Source organism: Gadus morhua, chromosome 10, assembly GCF_902167405.1.
Source record: "Gadus morhua chromosome 10, gadMor3.0, whole genome shotgun sequence".
NCBI lineage: Eukaryota > Metazoa > Chordata > Actinopteri > Gadiformes > Gadidae > Gadus > Gadus morhua.
The window spans coordinates 22,742,700-22,752,219 of NC_044057.1; the positions used below are offsets into that span (position 1 = coordinate 22,742,700).

At 48.1% G+C, this 9,520-nt stretch overlaps 2 protein-coding genes across 2 annotated transcripts in view; both read right to left on the minus strand.

Moving 5' to 3' along the window:
• Nucleotides 1–1,668: 1,668 nt before the first annotated feature.
• Nucleotides 1,669–3,780, minus strand: gpr151 (G protein-coupled receptor 151). Its single transcript, XM_030367888.1, has one exon. The coding sequence runs from the start codon at nt 3,464–3,466 to the stop codon at nt 2,069–2,071; it is 1,398 nt and encodes a 465-aa protein (XP_030223748.1). The 5' UTR covers nt 3,467–3,780; the 3' UTR covers nt 1,669–2,068.
• Nucleotides 3,781–4,913: 1,133 nt separating this feature from the next.
• Nucleotides 4,914–9,520, minus strand: part of LOC115552113 (serine/threonine-protein phosphatase 2A 55 kDa regulatory subunit B beta isoform) — a gene marked incomplete at its 5' end in the record, with an annotated part of 16,042 nt that continues 11,435 nt past the window's right edge. Inside the window, 4 exon segments of the mRNA XM_030367889.1 lie at nt 4,914–7,076; nt 7,501–7,624; nt 8,101–8,192; nt 9,275–9,444. Coding sequence (XP_030223749.1) covers nt 6,921–7,076; nt 7,501–7,624; nt 8,101–8,192; nt 9,275–9,444 — 542 coding nt within the window.

The following is a 9,520-nucleotide window of genomic DNA, read 5'->3' on the forward strand; positions in this document are numbered from 1 at the left end:
GTGTACCATGTTCTTCTGCCCGTTTACATTTTAGCAGGGCTAATGTCTATTTGACGTATTAACATATTACTAGAGCAATAACAGCGCACCATTAGCGTTGGAGCAACTCTGGGTGTTGCGTTCTGCATGACTGCAGAATCACTGCAGTCATTTAATTTGGTTTGTGTTGCCTCGCTATGTTCACAGATAAATGATGTAGCCCATGCTAAAAAAAAGTCAATAAATCCTTATAGTCATGTAACAACACAGAAACAACAAACACAATCTAGTCTTCACAATTCTTCCACCCTGTCTCGACATTCTGGTGAGGGATAGATATTAGATATTAGAGGAATCCTTTGTTTAAAAAAAAGGACAACAAATAATCCGCAACTATCCTCTTGAATCTGCACGTTATGAATCCGCAATTTGGCTTGGGAGATTCAGCATGACGTCTAGTGTGTAAACATCCCAACATAATAACACAAATGTCAGGAAACCACTGATCAGACAACTCAAATAAACTCTTCCGGCGCAGTTTTGCTTATTATTTGTGTTTTTGACACACACATGAATTGAAATGTGAGTATGGGTCAGTTATGGCACCATGGTGACCCAAGGGTGATGCCTTAATTGGTAGCTCTCCTGCATGAAGATACTAATGCAAAAAGCCACCCTCAGCTGCAGTGAGAATCAGGTATGGCTTGGTGGTCTACAGGCTAATGCTAGCCTGCTCGGGGACTAATGACGGGGTTAAGCGGTCCGTCAAATGATCACCCTCCTCTGGTGGGGAAAGGTCACCATCAATAATTTATGGGAGGAAAATGTCATGTGGGAGGGAGAGGGAGAAGGAGGTAGTGAAGGAAAAATAATGACCTAAATATTATATATCTTTTGTCTTCTCTTTGTTTTCCTTACTTTTCATTTCACCAGTCGGTTCTTTCACAATACAAAACGCCTCCTAGTCTAGTGAACCAGCCCATGACGTGTACTAGTACTAGTTTCATGAGCAGCTCAGCTGGAGAGAATCTACAAAAGGCATCAGTGTGTTGCACTCTGCCGGGATGCTGGTAAGGCATATCGATCACATCTCACGCGTGACATCACTTCCTGTTATCTTGCAAGCCCCCCTTCCCCCATCGCGTGGGGTTTTGACCTATCGGGTTTGCTTTGCGAGATGTCGAAGAGAAAATCCCTAACGGGTCCCCCAACGGTTGGGAGAAGACTTGCACGATGGCAGCCGGTTCAAAGCAGAGCCCTTTCCCACTAATGAGATCACCTGCTGATCCTAATCTGCCCTTATGAAGATGTATTTAATGACCAGGGGCCAACAGGGGGTCCATCTGACGATGTCTGATCCCTGTCGTTAGCTGTGCATTTGTGCGTGTGCATGTGTGTGTGTGTGTGTGTGTGTGTGTGTGTGTGTGTGTGTGTGTGTGTGTGTGTGTGTGTGTGTGTGTGTGTGTGTGTGTGAGTGTGTGTGTGTGCGCGCCTTTGTGTATACATTTCAGAAATGCAATCAGATGAAGTTGAATTTATCCATTAAATTGATTATTGATATAAATTGGTTCACCTATGTGAGAGAGAAGAACACAGCTATACAGTATTAATCTGTATTAATGAGACAATTCAGGAATTGGAGTGACGTATTTTTTGTAATTAACTTTATTGGTAAAAGCACATGACAATTTAACCATCATTACACAAATACCTATTACAAAATCCACTTTTACACCACCATATCGTTATTTAAAATGTTCCTTGGCCGGCCAATGAGACTAATATGAAAAAAATGTCAATGTTTAATTGACATTTGACATAATTAATCTCAATATATACCTCAAGGGATACCCACAGTAACAGTAGTATTCCAGCTTAAAGCCTTTAATATACATTATAATGCACATATTTGTTACCTTTTACTAATAGCTTTTAATATCAGCCATCAAAAATGTGACGACAAACAAAAGACAATACCTCAAACTCTGAATGCAGATGCATTTGCGATTTTCTTTACCACAAACTCTGCTCTGCTGATCAAACTAACGCTAATCGGACGCCTTACTTGTGATGTGAGCCCGGCCAGCGATCAGTTCACCACCTTCCCCACTGTCTCCCCCCCTCCCTGGTGCTCCCAGGGCACGGGGTCGTTTTCATCCGTCACAGATCCAGCCTCTCTCTCGTGCCAGAACTGCTCCACGTCGGGCAACGCGACGCCGTCTTTCAGGCTGGTCTCATCCGCCTCCGTCCCGCCGCCTCTGCATCCCTCCTCCTCTTCCTCCTCCTCCTCCTCCTCCTCCTCCTCCACCACCGCCTGGGGCTGACGCAGACTCTCCGTGTTGGGGCCGTGAACAGATGTGGCGGAGCCCTGGGGAGGGCGATCCTCTCTCTGCTGGCCCGAGGTCTCCGGTCTTGGGTGAGGGGACATCAGGGACGTGGGGTTGTGGGGCCCGGGCTTGGGTTTGGGCGGGGGTTGCTTGCGCAGGGTGAGCCGCCTCCAGAGGCCCCAGTAGCCCTCGCGGAACTCTTCGGAGAGCGACAGCACCACGAGCGGGTTCACCAGCGACAGGGAGAAGGTGAGCAGCTGAGCGGAGAGAGAGAGCAGGAGGGGAGGAGAGGAGCCGACCTGCTCGCCCCTCTCCCTCTCGGCCAGGTGACGCTCCCACATCCACACCACCCAGTGGGGCAGCCAGAGCAGAGCCATGGCCACGGTCAGGCAGAAGATCATCAGCGTCAGCTTCCGGGAGCGGATCTGGGTGCGCAGGTTCTGCGTCTTGGTGGCCCGTCGCTGGCGCCGCCCGTACGCCTTCCAGAAGTAGAGCATGGCGAAGCTCAGGGGGAGGCAGAACACCGCCAGGGGGTACGCCTTCACGTACACCCACATGAAGTCCCGGCTCTCCGGGGGCGGCGCCATCACGCACACCAGCCCGCGGCTCTCCCGCCGCAGCGTGGCGAACAGCAGGTGGGGGGCGGTGACGGAGAAGGCCGTCAGCCAGGTGAAGAGCAGCACCACCAGGATGGAGCCAGGGCGGAGGCTCACCTGCTTGTTGGGGCCGGAGACGTAGCGGTAGCAGGCCTTGGCCATCACCGCCACCGTGAAGCTCTTGGCCGCCATGCAGGACTGGAAGAACCAGTCGGCCGTCTTGCACACGGGCCAGCCCAGCGTCCAGCTGGAGCGGTGGTAGGCGGCGGCGCGGAAGGGCACGCTGAACGCCAGCACCAGGCCGTCGGCCAGCATCAGGTTGAAGATGAGGCCGTTGACCAGGGACAGCTTGCCCCGGCGGGCGTTGGACACCAGCACGGCCATGGCGCTGAGGTTACAGGCCAGGCCCACGGCGCACAGCACCCCCAGGAGGGCGGGGACCACCGAGCGCAGGTCCCCGGGGTCCAGGTGTTGGTAGGAGCCGCGGTCCAGGTAGAACCTCCGGTCCACCGAGCTGCCGTTCGACGCCGTGCCGTTGTCCGAGCCGGGCGGCTCGGTATCCATGGTGACGGAGTTGACGGCGGCAGACGGTCGGGGGGGAAAAAAAGTCCAACGTCGGAGGTCACAAGGAGATGAAAGGAAAGTTTGCAAGAATGACGATGTTTCACGACGGGTAAAACTAATAAAAGTCCCTCTGGAGTGGGATCTAATACCAACTTGTGGAGAGGACCAGCCGGTCCCTGGTGGTGTTCGGAGGAGCTGGAGGTGTCTGTCTCCGTACGTCTGCTGTGAGTAAGCACAGGCTCGGCAGCCCTGCTATAAATATGAGCTTTGATTGACAGCCTCATCCCCCAGCTGATTCAAACGTTGGGCATCGTCTGCAGTCCTGTGGGGCCAATTAAAAAGGACATGTCTTTTATCATTTATTATTGCATATGTGCATTGGCTTTGTATTAGGTCTCCCCTTCGGTTGGTGCGTATGTTCAGTCAGGATTGTAGCAATGAAGGATCAATAGCTTGCCATTATGTAGGCTATCAGATAGTGCAGGTTTTTAAGATTTAGGAATAGAGGCTTCAAAAAGCATGTAGTATGGTTTTATTGTGCATTTATGTAAAATGCCTATAGGAAGTCTCTATAGTCTATATAAACAGTTTCTTTAATTTCTGAATTTCTGAAGGACAAAATGCATGAAAGTAACTGTTTAGAAATCAACTGGCATCTACATGTTACATGTTGTGGTGATGTAGGATAATCGAAAAGGTAAAAATATGCAATTTGGTTGAATATGTATGCATTCCATGTATCATAATATATTCAATGCTGAATGACGTTTGTACTATGTATATTCCATGTTCCGAAGTTGCACTAGGCCTATACTGTTAAAAGACAGTGGTTGTTTAATTTAGACATTATCTTTTAATTTTTTTGCAATCTTGAAATTCATTCTTAGTAGTCCCAGAAATCAATCTTAGTAATTTCGTTCCGCGAATAGAACACAAAGAGCACTTTTGTGACCATAAGTCCTGTTAGTTAGTTTGACCAGGAAATGGAACCACTATCATTTTGATCAATTTTAGATTTTCTTGTAAATTGAGTATTAATTTTTCTTCTTTTTTTCTTACAATGTTCACAGCAATAACTTCACAACTATGGAGGCAAATCACTGCCATAATGTTTTGAATTCTGAATGTTTAGCAATTGAATTCTTAGTGTTTTTGAAATTGTTTAACTTGAAATGCCATGAATTTCAAAGAAGTGAATTCAAAACGAATACATTCAGATTGCATTGTTTTCAAAGCATTATAGTTCAATGTTATGAATTTCATGGAGTTGACATTTAAATCAACAAGATGCAATGGCCTTTAAATTCCAAATATTATGGCGGTGATTTTATTTATCACTTTTTGTCCACATGGGGGCAATCTTGCACAATTAGGTAAAATGTGGAGTCAGTTATATTCCTATGATTTGATGATTTAATAAGGCCAGACAATAAGGTTACCAACACCGTGAATTCAACTTGCACATCTTTATTCTTTTTTTAATCAAAGAAAGTTCAGTAAGCATAAAGACTGCATGGTAATTAATTGCCTTTCATTACATTCTGAGCTATAAAACATTTTTTTCAATTAGAAGATTCACAAGGATTTGTTTAGAAGACGTACTGTTTAAAGGAACCACGCTGAATAATTCCCTGAATTCACAGAGTCTTGTCGGTTATTTTTTTTCCTTCATATGGGACCAGAAAAAAATCCCATCCCTCCCTCGATCAAGGCGTTTGGTCGGGTCAAACGTCCCAAAGGAAATCACAGATCAGTGACAAAAATAACCTGCTTCCGTCTGGAGAAACATGAAATGGCCTCGACAATCGGCTGAAACTCGATGCGTGTAAACAACAGGCTACTTTTTATAGGACAACGGGCTGAAAACACTTTCCTTGCATAGCATCTTGGTGTAGGTATCCAAATGCAGCGCATGCAACACCGACCTGTCTGGAGCTAAACACACCGTTGGTCTAATGCCAATGGACTGCTCGATAAGAGTCGTCCTACCGATCCAACAGCCGCTTCATGAAGGTGCCGTGACCAACTAAGGATTAGTTTGGAATGACTCTGCATTAAGTGTAAAACATTACGAGAGAGAGAAAGAGAGTGTGGATCTATTTGGTCAGAAGCTCGTTGACACTGACTAGAATTAACTGTTGTGGTTTCTGCTTGAGTTAATTGGTTGAAAACAGTTTTGTCGTTTTTGTTTCGTGGACGTCACAGTGGGACAGATGATCCCTTAAACACACTTAGTCCGCGCCAAACCCGCAGACTTTTGTACTTTCTCTGTGCGATCTCTTCCTTTTCTAGAATGAAAAAAACGAAAAACCAAGAACGAAATCCTAAAATAACATTTCATTGAAAGACATTCAAAACTCCTGCCTTTGTCGAAGCCCTCCCGCCCCCCTCCCCCACCCCTTACATCAAACCCCCAAATACTAAAAAGAAGGCACCACAGCTTCTAAACAGAATCGTTTGACCAAGAGGGAAGGACTCGATAAAAATGACGACGGCCTCGAAGAACGACCATTGGTTCTTCCTCCTTCACAATGACAACACACACGTTTCTCACTCGAGGGACATTAACATAAAAATACTAAAAATAATACAAGTAAAGTCACAGGCATAAACACAACAGCTGCTGTCTTCGATTTCCAGTGCTACCAAAGCAAATAAGTTCTGGATCATTTTCCATTGGTATAACAGTCCAAATTCAGACAGATCACCACCGGGAGTGTGGGTGGCGCTGTCTGCTGAGGCCCCATGATGACATCTCTAGTCTGAGAACCTTTCGTGTTAAACGCATGCACCGCAGCATTAGCAGAACGGCCACCAGGGGGTGCTGTCGTCACGTTGAGCATCCCTCGCTTGCTGTAGATTCCTTCCTTCTTCCATGTGCTCTTTGTTCACAGATCTCTCATCCGTCTTTTTTTGTAAAATAATTGTCTTCCAGCAGTGCTCTTTGCAAGGACACAGATTCATGGCCTATTCGGGGGGGGGGGGGGGGGAGATTGGTGTCTGTGTGGCTAAATAAATTAAATTCAACGAGTTAAGAGTTGCGGACACACAAAACAGCTTGTGCAAGGTTTCTTTTTTGTCTCGTGTGATCTTTTTATTCCGGGCGTAGACGTATCGGTTTTCTATCCAGCTGTATCCAGGCTGGGATAGGGTTTCACTTTCCAAACCGTCTAATTTGTCCCTCAGTGTCAAAACCAGTCACAGGATACCCTACCGGACATTCAACCTTTCCCAGGATGCTCTGCACCGCCTTAAGCGATGAAGAGAGCTGTGAAACCTAACCACGACAAACAGGAGGAAGGAAGAGCAAATCCGTCCCGATCTCCCTCTTCCTTCTTCTCCATGCACCTCTCTCTTGGCCCTACTCCCTTGAGCGGGGTTAAGGGCTGGTACGGGGGTAGTAGTAGTAGACGGGGTGGACGGATCGGGGCAGTAAGAGGGTGCAGATGGAGGTCTAGTTGACTTTGTCCTGGAAGATGTAGAGGTTGTTGGTGGCCGCCACGGCGATGATGTTCTCCTGGGGGTGCCAGGTGGTGTGGAGGATCTTCTTGCTGAAGTCCAGGCTGTCCACGCTGATCTCGTCCTTGCGACGCTTCCCCCCGACGCACACCTGAAGGAGCAAACGAAGTGCAAGGATTACCCTCGAGGAAAAAGGTGACTCACGCCAGTGTGGCCCACACGTAATCCGGTGACTTGGCTGGGTCTTAGGCTCACGGGGCGTCACCTCGGTACGTCACAGCCGCCCTCCCCAGGGCTGAAGTCGATTGCCCCGAGTTCGGAACACAACGTTGTGGCGTGTACCTCATCAAGTATTCAGCAGCAGTGAAGGGGGTCTAGGTTGGAGACTTATTATAAGTCACTTTGGGTAAAAGCATCTGCTAAATGCCATAAATGTAAATCCAAATGTAGACGTCGGGGGTTGAACGCAGGTCCTTTCGGCTCGGAGTTAACACTTTACTCCAACCATGACTCGATATGTAGATGGCTGAATGTTTATCCCTCACAGTGTGTTGCACATGCATGCTTTATGCTACCTTGCGGGGTTTGAGGATAGCCCTGGGCTTGCTGTTCTCTCTGGACGCCTCCAGGGTGACGTCACGCTTGGTGTTCCGGTCAAACATCCGGAAGAAGTTGTTGTAGGAGCCGGTCATGATCACACTGGGGACCAGAAAGACATGGTCGTTGAGAGGAATGGGGGGCTGAGTGGGTCTGGGTTAGGTGGATGAGTGGGTTGGTGTTAGGTGCATGAATGGGTGGATGAGTTGGGGGGGGGGGGGGGGGTGTGAGTGTGTGTGTTGGGGGGGGTGTTAGTTGGATGAGTGGGTTGGTGCTAGGTGCATGGATGTGTAGATGGGTAGATAAAAGGATGGAAACCTTAGAGGATGAGACAAATGTCAGAACAGATTGTCCATGATCCATGGATTTGAGATGCAGTGATGGGGCTGGCTGATGTGTGACTGGATGGAAGGGAGGGGGGGGGATGGATGATTAAAGGGTTGAATGGAAGGATGATTGCAGATGGATCATGGAAGGGTTGATAGATGTATGGATGAATGGACAAACTCATGGAAAGACGGATAGGTGATAGAATGATGGATGTAGAAACAAATCTATGCTCGGCTGAGGTGTCTCACCTATCTGATCCGTTCCAGACGCACTCAAACTTGTCGAAGATGCAGTCGTTCTCATACAGAGAGCAAAGCTTTCCTCTTAGGTAGTCATGGACCTGAACACAAAGGAGCACATAAGACATAAGAACATAAGAATTCCTGTTACACAAGCTTTGGTGGTTATATAACCAAGATAAGCCAATTGTTTATGGCTGATTACTACTATAAAAAGCCCAAATGGTTTGGTACCTGCTTCATCAGTGAATGATTAGGAACCTTACCAATTATTAACGATGCCAAACGACACACCGGGCAGAAAGCAGCCTCGGCTGGCTCCTATTTTCTCGTCACCTATCTTTTGTTTTACCGCGGACGAGCACGCATGCATAATCTCCACTGGCATATGCTCTTCTGTCACTAATCCCCAAAGACCTGGTGACCCCCTGCTAAGATGATACATGCTAGCTGGCAGGTGAGGCGGAAGACCCGGATAGCCTGGGGAAGGGGATTCCCCTGGGTCGCAGACGTGACCTTATCAATCATCCGCCCCCTCTAAGATGGCCGCCCGGTCGGACAGTGAGGACGTGACCCCGGTGACCGCACGGTGGGTGGGTTTTACCCTTCAGTCTTCCTGGAGACGCCCAGCTCAATAAGCTTTGCTGGGGGGTGGGGGGGGGGGGGTTAAGATGAAGGAGGCAACAGATAGGCAGGGTGACAGTGGAACCGGATCATGTTGAGTGATTACTCAGAAATCAATAAAGTTGGATTGAATCTGATGCTAACCTCAATTTACCAACGCGGACCGACCGCACTCAAGCAAGCTTAAGACAAAACACACACTCACAGACCCACAATCATTGTTGCCTAAGGGGCAGCACTGTAAGGGTCTTAGAGCGCCACAACAGTGGTTTAACACATCCACACATGATCACACACACCATCACACACTCACACACAAACACACACACACACACAAACACAAACACACACACACACACACACACATGATCACACACACCATCACACATTCACACACACACACACACTCTAACACAAACACACACACAAACACTAACACAAACACAGACACACACACACACGATCACACATACTATCTTAAATTCACAGCCACACAGACACAGACACACACACACCCACACATACACACACAGGCTCAGACGCACACAGGTGTACACACCTGGTAGGTTTCCAGCGGCTTGTTTTCCATCTGCAGGTCCCACACCTTCACCGTGAGGTAGTCCCTGGTCATCAGGTAGCGCCCGCTGTGGCTGAACTTGACATCAGAGATGGACGAGATGATCTCGGAGAAGAAGGAGCGGGTAGAGGGGTCCTCGGGCTCCTCAAAGTCTGAACCACAGCGGGGAAGGAAGGAAGGACCGTAAGCATCAGACCATTCCGGAGGCTGGGGTTTTAGGTCTGAGCC

What these genes read in the sequence shown, in the direction of transcription:
- gpr151 (XM_030367888.1), bottom strand. Translation starts at nt 3,466, where the DNA reads ATGGATACCGAGCCGCCCGGCTCGGACAACGGCACGGCGTCGAACGGC.